General features: G+C 36.2%; 1 protein-coding gene across 10 annotated transcripts in view; it reads left to right on the forward strand.

Moving 5' to 3' along the window:
• Positions 1 to 16,843, forward strand: part of inpp4b (inositol polyphosphate-4-phosphatase type II B) — a 269,882-nt gene that overhangs the window by 166,112 nt on the left and 86,927 nt on the right. For all 10 annotated transcript variants that reach the window (XM_069925291.1, XM_069925288.1, XM_069925292.1 and 7 more), the window contains 3 exons: positions 796 to 934; positions 2,976 to 3,148; positions 10,929 to 11,052. In XM_069925291.1, the coding sequence (XP_069781392.1) occupies positions 796 to 934; positions 2,976 to 3,148; positions 10,929 to 11,052 (436 nt within the window). The remainder of the gene's footprint in view (positions 1 to 795; positions 935 to 2,975; positions 3,149 to 10,928; positions 11,053 to 16,843) is intronic.

Consider the following 16,843-nt stretch of genomic DNA (forward strand, 5'->3'; position numbering starts at 1 on the left):
AAAGTTGTGTTTCAGAAATAATTAAAACATCTCTTTCATTCCTCATCCTTTCATAAAAGAATTAGACCAAGGTAAACAGCTTTAATTTAAAATTAACATTTTTCCAAAACAGCAAAATTGCAATTTGAAATTTCCTTATAATTACTATAAGGCTACAATCACAAGTTCATTTCACTTTCACTTTCAATGAAATAGCAGGCAAAGAAAAGATCACTTAAACCAGTGGTTCTCATTGTTTTTCTTTCCACTCACATACCACTTTAAGTATTCCCTATGCAATAGGTGCTCTGTGATTAGTAAGGGATTGCTTAAGTAGGTACGTGGGTGGAAAGAAAAAGTTTGAAAACCACTGTTTTAATTGTACCTCATTGACCTGTTATGTGTACAGTTTCATAACTCCAAAGGAAATGGACCAATAACAATTTTTCTCAAGCAAAATATTTCAGTAACAATTGGGTCGAGAGCTGTGATTCTCAACCTTCCCCACCTTAAGTAATCCCTTGCTAATCACAGAGCACTGATGGCATAGGGGTTACTTAAAATGGTATGTGAGTGGAAAGAGAAAGGTTGAGAACCATTGGCTTAAACCCTTCTAGTTGGTGACAAACATACCCCATTTTCACTGGGACCAAGGTTTTTTATTCTTGTCACCCTTTATCGATGTTTCCTTGTTTTTAAAATTATGACTAATTTCTTTGTTCTGCCATTATGGCAATATTTAAATAATTAATTGTCCAATAATGCAAATTTAAAAAATATTTTTTTGACCTGGATATAATTTATTTGGTTTTCCAGGACAGAGTGTGGGTGAATGTGGGGAAAAGCTTGAACTGTATTATTGCAATGGTGGACCGATTGCTTGAACACAGTGACAACAAGCCAGAATGTGAGCCAAAATGTTTGCCGCCAGTCCAGACTGCCTCATCGGCATGTGGTGGGTGTGATCTCTATTTGCATGAGCAGAGGAAAGCAAATAAAGATGATCTGCAGTGCATTTTAATTTTTTATTTCCTTGAAAATTTTGAGAATGTCCCTATATTTTGTTAATATAGTAGTGATCAGCCATGATCTGTAAAATGGCGGTGCTGGCTCGACGGGCCGAAGGGCCTACTCCAGCTCCTATTGTCTATTGTCTAATATACATATTTGGTATCGGTTTTCATCATTGTTCTCCTGAACAAGCAGAAAAGTTTAGGCTTAAAAGAGCAAACAAACAAAAAACCAGTGGTGTTTCATCAAAAAGCTTGGAGTTGCAATGAAGTAAATTTAATAATATGTTCATATTTTTGAATATATTATGCCCAAACAGTTATGCCAAATTAATGTATTGAATTCATTAAAAACAGCCCATTTGCTGTCTACATTCACTTCTTCCACTTTAAATCCACCTAACTCATGAACGACTGTAATTACCGTAGTGAATGTCGAACGATATAAATGACTCACAAATGTACGCCAGAGTACCAGGAGCCCGATAGGGAAGAAGAAAAGGAAGTTAAATGTGTAGCTCCAGGCCACTCCGAAAGAGGAATACTCTCATTTCTGCACAAAAGATGTTGCCAATGGAATAATTTCCTTACAGGCAAAGAACAGGATTAATCTCTATGATTCTGTCCTTTAATACATCCCTCCTCTTTTCATGGTATTGAAATGCATCCCTTTGGTAGTGTCACCATCCTTTAATATTTATTGCTTTTTAAAATAGAAGCAGAGGCTTAATTGGAATGTGTAATGAAAACTATCGACAGAAAATGAGGTTGTAATGTCGTGAGAGATTTATAAGTTGTTGTGAAAGGAGAACATTAGAAAGCTAAATAAAGAACACAATCTTTAATAAGATATACTCTAGTACTGAGTAGTGTTCATAGTATGTTAAAAAAAAAGTCTTGAAAATAAAAGTAGAGAATGAAGACAATTCATCATTAACTAGAGGCAAGTAATGTTACAGGTAAATCATATACTTTGAACTTAAAATACTTTGTTAGAAACAGGCCACTTTGGCTCTTCTAGTCTATGCCAAGCCATTATTTTTGCCTAATCCCACTGACCTGCACCTAGTCCACATCCCTGTTAAGATTGAACCTACTTCAGCTGGCAGCTCATTCCACACTTCCACCACTCTGTGTGAAGAAGTTTTCCCTTGGTAAAGAACTTTCTTACTATAAAAGTGAAAGAATATTTAAGGTAATGAAAAGGAGTCTCATTATGGAAGAGAAGGTTATGACACTGATAGTTATGGGGAAAATATTAAAGATAACAATCAAGATGGATAGACCAGTGAATTATGATGGTGTTCATTTAGACCTTGACAAAGAAACAGGGAGAAGAATTAAAGAGTTTTTATAGATCAAATAAGGAAAAGGTAATATGCTTGATGGAAACAGTAGACAATTTTTAAAATATCAGTTAAAAAAATACAGTTATCCTCTTTGCAAATTGTGGAATAGTAGAGATGAGACAATTGCATCCTTTGAAGGATCCTTTGCATCATAGTTGCCAGCTAGTGAGGGAGAGGATGATGAGAGAGAGAGAAAGAAAACATCACTGAAATTAATTTGGAATCTTTAAGGAAAGATCTGATGTAACACGATAGATTGATTATGTCTCTTGCTATGCTTTAAACTTGTGTGTACCTGGTTCTATAAATCTTGGTGTCTCCATTTGGAACATCATCCCAACAATTAATTGGTATGTTATTAATCCTGTATTGATTTTGGTAAACTATAAAGTTGATAAATCCCATTTTCCCAGGGATCTTAAAGTGGGCCTATTGATAAGAATGTTATTAAAGGAGAAACATTGTAAATAATCATAGATACTATATTTGAATTGTAGAGTAGCTGGATGGATCTCAGGGTTACTTTGTTTTGTTTTTAATTTTTTTAAAATTGTATGATTGCAGAAATGAATTAAAATGGTTTTCAATGTTTTCAAACAATACTTTGTTAATTTTATAATTGCATTTCTTTTGTAAGATAATTGGTATGAAGGGCTTTACCCTCTGGTCGTTACTCTAAAGGACTGTGTCAGTGAAGTGATTAACAGAGCAAAGAAGGCCATGGTGTTTGTTCTGCTTCAAGATTGTGGTTCCAATATACCACAGGCCCTGGCACTGCATCAGAGGAGAGACGTTGTATTCAGCCAAGCAGTAAGTGAATATTTCACTAATGTGACTCCAAGGGAATGAGTAGAAATACGTGAGGATAAAATTTTGTGCAGACAGACAATTACATTAAGATGGGATTGAGGCTCATATCATTATCATAGCCTCTGGGTGCATCTTTCCAAAGTTACCATTAGTGATAACAGTTCATTGGCAATCACTAGTGTACAGTTTAAATTACTAGATTAGTAAATGGAGTTCTGGACCATTGATCCAAGGTTGAATGATTTTGAATCTCATCATACAGTAATTAAATAAATTTGGAAACAATGTGGGTCTCAGTGACAGTATTTTGAAACTACCATCTGATCATAAAAACCTATATGATTTATGTTTCTCAAGAAAAGAACTCTGCTATCTTTCGTGGTCTTTAGCCAGTCCATATCTACCAATATGTTTATCTCAAAACTACCTCTTCAATTCAGGAGTTATTATGGATGGATAATAAATGCTGACATTGTCAGTAAATATCTATGTCCAGTGTATGTTTTTATAGAAAAAAAATCACTCTTCCTTTATTTTTTTATTCCTCTCTCTCTGAGGCAAATCCAGAAATTATCTTGTGAATTTCTAGCCAAAAAAAAAACAAGCAGCCTAATGGTATGTTCTAACTTTGAAGTATAAATGCAGCCAGATTTTTTGTAAGAAGATATTAGATCTTATCTCCCTTGCCTCCAAACTTGGGTTGATCAATTGTAGTTGCTACTAAGATAAACTAATTTTGCACAGATTTGTGATGGAGTAGTGTGCTTCAATGCTGAATGGATGAGCAAGGTAAGCCCAGTGAGCCACCAGGGAATTTATTCAGATTAGTTAATTTTTTTTTTTTTTTTTTCACACTATGAACCATATTGACCAAAATACACATAAACATTTCCCTCTTGAATATACACAGTGTCATTTTCTCCCCTTTTCCCCCCTCCCTTCCCTCCCTCCTTCCCACCCCCCTCCCCACCCACTAAACGTTCAACATATATGATACATTAAACCCATTAAACAATGTCATCACACAATGAAAATATACAAGAAAATTGTGTCATCTACTTTTACACACTGGGTCAGTTCATTTCGTCGTTTTCTCATTCTGTCATTTTAGGGGGTGGAGGTCCGCGGTAGGCCCTCTCTGTTGTGTTCCGTGTACGGTTTCCAAATTTTTTCGATAATTAAAAGATTTATAACCAACATGTACATCAAACTGCAAGAGAAAGAGAACGATTACATAAGCTGTAAACCCAAACAAAAGTGGGAACAAGATCTAAACATGGAGATAAAGAATGAAACATGGAAAAAGCTATGCTCCGGAACTATGAGAAATACAATAAACATGAGGTTACGCATGATACAATATCATTGGTTACACAGGCTATACACCATGCCCCAAAAGTCAAATAAATGGGACCCAACAGTATCAGATAGATGTTTTCGCTGTAAGAAGGAAACGGGAACAACAGTACATGCAATTTGGGCATGTGAGATTAGTTAAATTGAAGCACGAGACATATCAAGCCCCCACGTGAACTGGGAGATTTCCTACTAGAATGACTCAAATGCTTCCCAGGTTATTAAGTGCATGTATCTTTGATTTTTTTGGATGCTGAGTTTCTCCAGCATTTCTGCATTTTTACTTCAATCACAACATTTGCAGCCTTCCATGTTTCACTCTTATTAAATGCATGCTCACAGTAGACCAGCAAGGACAGTTCTTGAGTTTAGATTGTGTTCCAGCACTTCCATCAATAGAGCATCTTTAATGGAGTAATTGATCTCATGAGGGTTGAAGTGACTATTATCTGCTCCCACTGCAGAGCTGTGCCATACATAATTCTAAATTATGTTGGGGAATTTTGCTATTCTATTCCAAAAAGGAATAAATTCATGTCAAATTGTCTGATTATATAAGCCTTTAGAAAATAAAACTATTTTGGTCCAGTTGTTTTTTTTTAGGAAGTTTTGACAATTTTCCCCGTACCTTCAACTCTAGGGATAGAAATGCAAATAAAAAAGGCCACCTTATTTAGTCATATACAATTCAGTAAACAGTAAATAAATAAATGCTGACTTCACTTGTCTTTAAATTATAGAAGTGATAGCAGGTCATATTGGAAATGAGAGAAAGAGAGGAGGTGCAGGTAGCATTGAATACAATTGTAACATAGTCATCAATTTTTCATTTTTACAGAACAATTGAGTTAATAGCAAAGTGTACAAATAATTTTATACAAAATATTGTTGGAGGTCTTTAAATCCCATTTATATAATGTATAATTTGGGAAAATTGAATACTAAATTAATTTGATCTTGCATGATATTCTGTCCCTTAATCTTAATATTTTGTAACATATAATATTAAGATCAGGGATTAATTGTAATTCTCCTTGTTGACTCAGTGTATTCTAAATGGATATTATTATGCAAGTCTTTGGAGACCAGAAGGAACCCAAAGATAATTTAAAAATAAATGTTTTTTTTTTATATAATGCTCCTTGCAAAGCCCATGAATATTCCATACATATAGGATTGCAACAAAATGTCACAAATCACAATTAGATAAACATAATAAGTCTTCAGAGAATTATTAGTGAAAAGACCTCTAATGTTCTCCAATTTGCAGAAGATCTGATTGGGAAGTCAGGATGAGGATCAGTTGCTGAGGCTTGGGAGATCAAATGTCATGGTTCAAGACAAAGACTGGGCCACATGTCAATGGAGAGAACTGGGTAGCAGGTTTGGAATGAGGATTAGCTATGGGTCAGCAGGTCAGAGCTGCATCAAGCAGGGACCATGGGCTTTGGAGGAGGGATCCTCAAGGATAACCATGCCAATATTGCTTATGGTTCGTCTTGAAGAAGAGGGTAAACTTTAAGTAATGCTGAAGCAGACCTTACGAGTGCCTTCGGCAGAATTTGAGGGCAGTAACTAAGCTCCCATGGATCCCATTGGCTGTCGTTGGATCTGTTTTGCCTCTTGCACAAACTTGCATAAATCAGAAGGGAAGTTGCAGAATTCATAAAATTAGTGGTAAGTTCATTTTTCATTGTGTTTGATTTGCTTAGTGCACAATGTTGTGCAATCCATTGAATTGGAAAATGTCTCATCAAATGGAAAATATTTTTGAGATTTTAATAATCCTTCACTACTGGCATCATGTCCCTTCCTAGAATGTATGATAATCCTAGAAGGGTTCTGAAATGTTCCATGTTCCAGCATTGAGATTGATGTTCCATCATATGTCCAAGGATTTTGTTCCCTGTCTGTAAAAAGGAGTTAGGAGGAATTCCTACACCTCCTTCTCAGTTATCTGATGACAATATAAAATCCACATGCAAGGAAAGGATAGTAGGAAAAGGGAACCGTGGCTGATGAAACAGGTGAGGGAACTAGTTAAGAGGGAGAAGGAAGCATACATTGGATACTGGAAACCGGAAGGGCTCATGAGAAGTATATGGTAACCAGGAAGGAGCATAAGAAAGGAATTAGGAGAGCTCAAGGAGGGTATGAGAAGGTCTTGGCAAATAGAATTCTATGCATATGTGAAGAACAGAAGGATGATGCAAATGAAGGTGGGGCTGCTAAGGGATAAAGGAGGAAACCTGTGCCTGGAGATGGAGGAGGTTGGGGAGGTCCTATGTGAATACTTTGCATCAGTGTTCACAAGAGAAAAGGATCTTGATCACGGTGTGGTCGAAATTGAAGAGGCCTGTGTTCTGGAAATTGTGGAGATGAAGGAAGTGGAAGTGTTGGATTTTCTTAAAAACATCAAGATTTATGTCCTCGGGGCCAGAAGCAATATACCCCAGGCTGCTGTGGTAATTGAGAGAAGAGATAGCTGGGGCAGTATCTATGATCTTTGAATCCTCTTTGGCTACAGGGGAGGTGCCGGAAGATTGGAGAATGGAAAAGGTAGTCCCTTGTTTAAAAAAGGTAATAGGGAGAATCCTGGGAATTATAGACCGGAGAGGCTTACGTGAGTGGTACATAAACTAATGGAGAGGATTCTTAAGGATAGGATCCATGAGCATTTGGAGAAGTACAGTCTACTCAAGGATAGTCAGCATGGATCTGTGAAGGGAAGGTCGTGCCTACGAATCTAATTGAGATTTTTGAGGAGATAACAAAAGAAATTGATGAGGCTAGGACAGTAGATGTGGTCTACATGGATTTTAACAAGGCATTTTACAAGGTTCCCTACGAGAGACTCATCCAGAAAATTATGAAGCATGGGATTTGTATGGAGTGATGTCATTTTAGATGCATTAGTTTACCTCAATGGGTGGATAAAAAAATTGATTTTCAGGAAGAAAGCAGAGAGTAGTAGTGGAAGGGAAATTTTCTGCCTGGAAGTCGGTGACTAGAGTGCCGCAAGGATCTGTTCTCGGACCCCTGCTCTTTGAGATATTTATAAATGACCTGGATGAAAAGGCGGATGATAAGTTTGCAGATGACATGAAGGTTGGAGGAGTTGTGGATGGACCTGAAGGTTATGGAAGGTTACAAGAGGATATAGACAGGATGCAGAGTTGGGCAGAAAAGTGGCAGATGGATTTAAATCCTGATAAGTGTGAGGAGATGCATTTTGGAAAGGAAAACCAGAAGGCTGAGTACAGGGTAAATGTCGGTTACTTAAGAGTGTGGATGAACAGTGGGACCTTGGAGTTCAAATCCATACATCCCTCAAGGTCATCGCACAGGTTGATAGGATAGTTAAGAAGGCCTATGGAATGGTAGGCTTCATTAATAGGAGGATTGAATTCAAGAGTAGAGCAGTCATGTTTGAACTCTACAAATCTCTGATAAGACCACACTTAGAATATTGTGTTCAGTTTAGGAAGTTCAGTTCATTATAGGAAGGCTATGGAGGGGGTACAGAGGAGATGTTGTCTGGATTGGGAAACAAGTCTTATGAGGCAAAGTTAGTAGAGCTGGAACTTTACTCTTTGGAACGTGGAAGGATGAGAGGAGTCTTGATAGAGGTCTACAAGATTATGAGAGGCTAGATAGGGTGGACATCCAACACCTGTTTCCCAGGTAAGGATGAGCAAACACCAGGGGACATATGTACAAGTATAGGGGAGACATCAGGGGTACGTTTTTTAACATAGGGCACCTGGAATGCCTTGTCAGGGATGGTGGTGGAAGCTGAAAAATTGGGGGCATTTAAGAGACTCTTTGGCAGACACATGAATGAAGAAAAAAATAGAGGGTTAAGGGATAGGGAGGGTTCATTATTTTTTAGGAAGGAATATATGGCCTGGCCTGGCACAACATTCAGGGCCGAAGGGCCTGTACTGTGCTGCATTGTTCTATGCATTATAGCTGTAAAGTACTATGTCACTGGAATGGCATTGATTATGATTGATTAAAGGGAAGTTGAGGGGATTGGGCAGCATATGTGAAGAGAAGCGGTCACTCAACCTTTCCAGTAGGGACCCTTTATTATTTTTCGACCTTCTGATAGTTATCCAAAATTAAAAACTTCACTTTTTCACACATGTTGCATTTGAGGAATTTGTTATCTAGGATCTGAATCCACTCATAACATTTATCACCCATCTGTTTGAAACATAATTCTCCAAAGCAGACAGCAATCAGTCACATTTGTCAATCTCCAAAATTTTGTTCATATTTGGCTATTAAGGACAATTTAATTGATTCTTACACTGCATTTTAGAAATCAAATTAATATCCCATTCCTTGACAGACCAAGCTTTTGTTAGGAAAACTTATAAAATTATTTAGAATAAATTCATCCAACACAAATCCAAAATGCTGAATACTTTATTCTTTCCAAAGATTGACTATGATTTCTACAAATAAAAGCAGTCCTAAATAACATTTTATGTTGCCATTCTATAGATGTTACAATTAACCAAAAATGTCACATTATCAATAGTAAGTTATAAACATTCAGATTTAAATATTTTCATTAATAAATGAATGAAATTTTAAATACGGGATAATATTCAGTCCATCTGTCAGTGATTCTCTGCTTTTAATTTAAAATTTTAGAATAAAGGGGTTGAATGAATGCACATACATTGAAGCAACGTGACTTCATGTAATTATGTTGTACAATAGTGCCACCAACAGCCAAATACAAATCTATGAGCAGCATTTTTAGAGGATCTGGCATTTTCAATATATTCTTAGTACTGGTGTTTGATGGCACTGGTATCAAAATTAGTGCCACCCTTGAAGAAGTCTTCTTTGTGCCCTTTATATTTAATGTCACTAATTGGTGTTATTCTGTAGATTGAAATGATCTTACAAACACAGTAATGACAAACTATTGCATGAAGTCATTTTAGGTGCATTAGTTTACTTGTGTCTACAGATTATTACAAATGGGAACAGTGAGAGCATCCTGTTCAAATTCAACAAGTAGAGTACTCCAGAGTACTCCAGTACTCCATGCTTATTTCAGCCTATCCATCTTTCATTCTTCTCAAAAGTCTAGCATGTTAATAGAAAATCCTTGTGTCCACATTTTCTTAAGTATCACCTTTTATCTGCTTCTCATAAGAAAATAACACCACAACATTTTACAGGTGAATGTCATCGTGAGGGAAGAGAAAGAGTTTTGTTTCCATCCACTGCTCCATACAATTGAATTTACAGCACAAATGGATTCCTTAGGAACCAATATGCTGTGGTCTTTAGCTGAAATTATCCATCTCAATCCTCTACAGCTTTATATAATTTATATTCAAAGCACTTCATCTTCTAATGTCAGATTTCAATATGTATATAATTTCAAAAGTCTTCCTGTGAAAAGAGGAGAGCATGATGAACAAATGATGTGATGGGGTAAAGGAAAGAGTGAATCAAGTGGAAACTGGACAAGAAGGTTGGGGGACAGAGGGAGGAAGTGAGATGCAGGTGGGAGGGAGGTTAGGAGAAGAGTGTACTGAGAAAGCAAGTGAGGTAGGGTACAAAATGAGGTAGGGGGTGGCATAGTTGGCATAGCAGTTAGCACAGTGCTGTTACAGCACCAGCAATTGGGATTTTAATCCGATGCTGTCTGTAAGGAGTTTGTATGTTCTCCCCATGACTGCATGGGTTTCCTCCAGATGCTCCAGTTTCCTCCTACCCTTCAAAATGTTTCAGGTTGGAGATCAATTGGGTATAATTGGACGGCACGGGCTGTATGTCTAAATTAAAATGTGGAAAGAGTGCACCTGTATATAAACTTGTATTTGGATTGTGAATTGTCGTTGTGTGCCTTTCCACGTGTATGCAAGCCTAGTTTAAATCCATCTAAACCTTTTTGTCATTTGCTGTAACAGGACTATGTCAAATAAGCTGCTGTGCAAGTTAAAGAAATTCAAACATAGGCATCTTCCACTCAGAGGATATGGGTTAATAGTGAAAGGAGAATAGTTTAGGGGGAAAACGAGGGGGAATGTCTTCACACAGAGAGTGGTGGGAGTGTGGAACGAGCTCTCAGCTGACGTGGTGAATGCAGGCTCAATTTTAGCATTTAAGGAGAATTTGGACAGGTACATGGAGGGTCATTGGGAGTAGGCAAAAAAAATGGTTCAGCACAGACTAGAGGGTCGAAGGGGCCTGTTTCTGTGCTGTAATGTTCTATGGTTCTGTTACAGAAGTGGGAATACATCATGCTCAATCTCAAGGAACTACTAAAGATGAATACATAAGAAAGTACAATTAATATCATCTTGCCTATTATTTTTTATTTAGTCTTTGAAGAAATATATACAATAAATTCTAAATGTAATGTCTTATTTGTTTTTTTTGTTCTCCTTAGCTTGCAGGTCTTGTCTGTGGGTTTGTGATCAAATTGCACACGTGTTTACATGATCAGGGCTTCCTATTGCAGCTTCACACTGTGGGTTTGCTGGTACAATTTGAAGGACTTCTCAGCACATACAGTGAGTAATGTGTCTAAGTTCATCAGCCCACCACTTACTAGTTTCAGGAAACAGCTTTTAGGTGGTGCTATTTGTGGGAGGTACTCAATTTATCCTGCAGACTATCAAAACACATTTTCAAGATGGATAATGTAAGAGAGAACTGCAGATGAAAATTAATAAGAAGCAGTAAATCGAACAGACAATGACTAAGTCACCAAAGATAATATGATCTGTGGTTGGTTATCTTAAAAATCTAAACTTGGATAAGAAACAAATAGACACGTGTTCTCATATGTTCACACAGATCTATTTAGACACCTATTATGGTGCAGTATTCATAATTTTATCTTATCTTCAAAGAAATTTACTTTTATGTCTGAATCTATACTTATTTGGGAGTACGCTAATTGTGATTCCAACAAGATATATTTTACAAGGTAGTTTTGGCTTATCTTGTCATGCTCTTTAGTTCTTCAAACAACTTGCCTTTTTGGAAAATATTCTTGCTCCATTGTTTCTCAGAATGGACATGCATATTGATTGAACAAAGTCTTGAAAAAATATATAAAATAAATCATGGAATGAATGAAATGGAAGAACAAAGATTGTGGGTCTTGTCAAATGGGAATGATGTTGGTACCACACGAAAATCTGATAGCCAATTCATTGGATGAAGAAATTGTGATGAATAGTTAATAATTTAAAATGTCACAAGATCATGATTATAAAGTATAGGAAAAATCAATGTATTAGTAAGTGATTGAAAACTGTAATATTTTTCCATCTTGGACAATTAAGCCACAGAAAACTGCATATTTTAAGGATCCTATTTGAAATGGGAAGGTACACAGTGATGGGTGAAGAAACCATAGTAGAATTAGTTTAAGATTATTCTTGCAAAAATCTTTGCAAGAAACCAGACAAATATCCTATTTCTGTACTAATTTTTCAAGTGCATATGGCCATATAAAGTTTGAAAACCAAGATCATAATGATAATATTAACTTTCAAACAAAACAGAAATAATGATCCATTATTGAAAAATTCTTGAGTTTTTAGGCGATCATTTGATTTTAGGTTGTTAACAAAAACATTTTCATTATGCTAGCCAATTTTCATTTTTTGATATTCCTCTCCACTCCATGTGAATATCATAAACTCTGTGCACATTTAAAAACATTGTAGGCTAAAGTAACAGGTAAAATATTTAGTAAAATATCTCAAACTTCAGGCTTCCTTCCAGGGCTCCTTTTTGGCTATGCCAATAAAATGTCCAATTTTTGGAAGTACGTTTGTACCTGCAAATGCAGGCCAATATATAGAGGGTAAAGTAAACCTTAGTTATCACCTTCATTTTGTGACTATTTGATTTCAAAAATGAATTACATTATAGCATAATTCAAGTTTCCAGAGTATTCTGATAATGATCTGCAAATGTAATTTGTTCACACCATCTTTGTCTCACATCGCCACCAGGTTCAATTCTCAGCTCTGGTGCTGTCGGTGATGAATTTGTGTTTTCTTACTTTGAATTTGTGATTGTCCCCAGATGTTCCAGTTTCCTCCACACAATCACATCTCAAGATTCCTTTAATGTCTGGTACACAAGTAAATAAATTTGTCAACGTTTGCTGGCCATAAAGAGATGCCACTAGCCTGGTCACCAAAATAAAAGACCATCAAAAGAGAGTCCCTTCAGAAGCAACAAGTGTCTGTGGATTTGCCTCCTGTGGTCCTCTGGCCTCCTGTCCATTCCAGTGCCAAACCCAAATTCCTAGTTCAACACCTCCAATTCATCAGGAGGGTCCTGACAAACAAGAACTTGTGGGAGCCCTTCTTGTCGTCAACATCTCAATGATGAGTTAGTTAAGTTATAAGTTAGATAAGGGCTGAAAATTGACCCCAATGAGTGGTGGTTAGATGGGATGGTGGATTGGTGGGGTGGGTAGGAGTTTATTTGGGAGTATATTGGAGAGAATTGATTATAGGAAAATAAGGGAGTGGGTTGAAAAGTTTGAAATTCATCATTGATACAATGCTCCAAAAAGATCTCCTTCTATAAACAGATATAAACAAATTTTATTTTAGTTTAATTTATTTGATAATAGAGATGTGTGAAGCTAACATTGCAAATGACAAGTGGTCTTTGAGTTAGTCTAGTTATTGAGTATAAGCATCGGAAGAGGTCACCAAAGGCTGTCCAGTTTACTAAAGGCCTTTGTGTGCTGTTGGTTTTATTTTTCCTTCTACTATTTTCATTTGATGCTGTTTTTCTGATCTTTTATTTACTTGACATCCGGAGCAATATTTTTTTCCTTATGACTTGCTCATTCTGGGTTCCTTTTCCCTTTATTGTTATTTGTAATTGATTGTCTTCTTTTTGACACTTCAGTACAAAGATCTGTGGAAATGACAACAGAGGTAGATAGGGCAGTGAAGAAGGCATCTGCGTCACTCACTTTCATGGGTCAGGGCATTGAGTATAGGAGCAGGGACTTCATGTTACAACTGTACAGGACATTAGTGAGACTACACTTGGACTATGCCCAACTATCAGAAAAATATAATTAAACTGTAAAGGGTTAAAAAAATCACAAGAATGATACTGGGATTGACTGGCATGATTTACAAGGAGAAGCTAGATAGGCTGGTACTTTTCTTCCTGGAAAGGAGGTCAAGGAGCAGGCTTTCTAGAGATTTATAAGATAATGAAGGACATGGATAAGGTAAATAGTCAGTCTTTTTCTGTGTTTAGTGGAATAATAAAACCAGAGGAAAAAGATTTTAAGGTGAGAATGGAAAGATTTAAAAGGGGCTTGAGGGTCAGGTTCTTCATGAGCTACTACATGAAATGGTAGAAGCAGGGACAGTTCAAAAGACAGGTACAGGAATGGGAAAGGCTTTGAGGGAACATGGGCATAATGCAGGAGAAAGAGACTAGCTTGTTGACTTGAACAAATTGGGCCCAAGGGCCTGTTTCTGTGATGTCGAATTCAATTACTGTGACTTCCACTTGAGAATTTACATTGTTTCTGTTTATTTAAAATTATACTGTAATTATACTGTAATTAGTGCCACGGAGGCACTAAGCTATGTAATTGGCCATATTAATCTTTCAAACTCTCTCCCTTTTTTCCAACAACTATTTCCTTTTAATACCTCACAGGTGTAATCTCCAACTCAAATAAACAAAATCTTGATTTAAGAAAGGAGAGAGAGTGAGAGGCAGAGATTTTCATAGCTTAAAAACTTGACAGCTGAGGCATTTCCACAGTAGTTAAGCAAGAACCATAATTGAAGAAATGGAGATATATCAGGAACTAACAGAAAGGCATATGTTATCAAGATGGGGAGGAATAAGGAAATGGTTGGCAAAAGGAGGAGGGAATTAAGAATGTAAGTTATTTTAAATTATGAGGTTTAAAAGGGGAGGGGTGGTGGTGAATGGGATGGTGAAAGATGGGGCAGAAAAGGTTTGAATGGCATCATGTAACTGAACAAAGGTCTTCAAACAGGTGTGCAATGGAATAGTTGTGTGTTCAAAGTTATAGAGGCATCAGTTCAATGCAGGTGAACTGAGTGTTGGGTAATGTCATGGACATAAAAATAACTTGCTGATGCCCCAGATATGTGATCTGAGGCTCATCTTGGGTTCAAATGTGACCCCAATTTTGCAAAACTCAGTCCATTAAAATATTGTATATAATCAACAGACCCTTCTTGTTTTTTGAAATTCTGAACTTAAATGAAAATTTTTAGCAGTATATGCAAATTTATTCACAGTGGTGTGACTCCTTCAGAATAAAATGTGAATATATTTATGGTTTGGATTCTTACTGGCTCAGAAAATTAGCCCTATCACACTGATGCTTGTTAGGGCAACTGGATCCAAAATCAACAGATATGCGGTAAAATGCCAGTGAGGCTGTTTTTATTGCATTAGATTAGATGAGAGTTTATTATCATATAATATACAGCTGCATCAAAACTCTTAACTGCTGCAGCCAAATAGGTACATAAGGTTCACCAAGAACAATCGTTTACACTGTATTATAATATGCTAAGATAGCAAAAGTAATATCATGAAAGGATAGATAAATGAATATTCACAGTTACAGTTAGTACAAGAAAAAGTGACATTTTAGTAGTGCAGACAGAATTTTTGCTGGTCCTGGTGTTGTTTATGGTTAGTCTAATATGCAAAACTCAAGAGCCTGATAGCTGTTGGGGGAACAAAAATCACTGTTCTTGATCATAGAGGTGCCTGATTTCAACCTGAAGTTAGCAGCAAGAAGAGATTGTGACCAGGGTGATGGATCATTTATGATGTTGTCTTCCTTTTTAAAGCAGCATCTTACAGAAATATGGATGCTTTCCATAAATGGGAGCTCAATGCCCATGATGGACTTAGCAAGGATTGGCAGTTGCTGCAGCCTTCTGCATTCCTGGCACGAGAATTTCTAAACCAGATTGTGATACAACCAGTCAGTGTACTTCCAGCAGTGTACTTTTTTAAGAAATTTAATATAGGGTATCTGAGGGCATGCCAAATCCTCTCAGATTTCTTAAAAGTAGAGCCATTGGTTATTTTTAGCTACATTTGATCCTTGTCACGACATAATTTTATATGTAGTGTTCTGTAGATGACGCTTTACAGGTTCTAATATATCCTAATTTGAAAAGGTTTCATCTTCAAGGAAACGTGAGGACAATATTCCAAATTACTATTTTATTAATCCAATAAACAAAACTTTGTAGATGCAGCTTTAATTTGTTGATAAAACAGATAAACATTTTTGCATAATTTTGTATTAAGATTTTCATAAAGATTAATGAACAAAGCATTCAACTATATTTAAAGATATAATGATATTCAACTTTAAAGGAATATATAAAAAAAGATTTAAGACAAATTCAAAGAAAATTATTTCGAGCTTGCGTCTCCTTTATGGTTCATTGAAGAATGAGATGCAAGCTCTTAGTCTGCTCGGATATTACATCATAGTCACTATGGTAACACTACAAACAATACTTTTCCTTAAAGAGATAGGCACAAAATTAACTAAGAATCAAAAACACAAGGTTTTAGCCTTTACATTCTGGCCCATAATTATTATAATAGACATTAATGGCTAATATATAATAATTACTATTGCAGATAAAAGGTAAAAATGGTAAGTATAAGATTAGCAATCAAAACTTTCTGCTTCTTGTAAAAGACAGACTTTAGTAATTGGTCGATTTAAGTAACCAATCTTGGTTTTAATCCCCACTTGCCGAACAAAATTTTATGGTCCAGAACTGTATCCACGATCTATCCCAGCAACCAAGAATTTCTTGGTGCAGAATCATCCATGATAATTACAATGTCTCCACATATAAAATTGTGTTTCGCTTTAGTCCATTATTTGTCTTTCTTGTAATAATGAAAGATATTCTTTAACCCATCTTTTCCAAAATAAATCTGCAATAAACTGCATTTGCCTCCATTTGCATCTTACATAAATATCTTCTTTCTGAAATTGACCCGAACACATTAAAGGTTCAGCTTTAAGAAGTAAGAGATGATTTGGTGTAAGTGCCTCAATGTCATTTAAATCAACAGAAATTTTTGTTATTGGAAAACTATTTAAAATAGCTTCTATTTCACACAAAACTGTCTGAAGATTGTCATCATTGAGTATTTGACTATTCAAAATGGAATTGAGAATTTTCTTGATAGATCTAATCATTCTTTCCCACACTCCTCCATAATGCGATCCTTTGAGTGGGTTAAATATCCAACTAATTTATTTCTGAAGCAATGCAT

Source organism: Narcine bancroftii, chromosome 3 (genome assembly GCF_036971445.1).
Source record: "Narcine bancroftii isolate sNarBan1 chromosome 3, sNarBan1.hap1, whole genome shotgun sequence".
In the NCBI taxonomy this organism is placed as follows: domain Eukaryota; kingdom Metazoa; phylum Chordata; class Chondrichthyes; order Torpediniformes; family Narcinidae; genus Narcine; species Narcine bancroftii.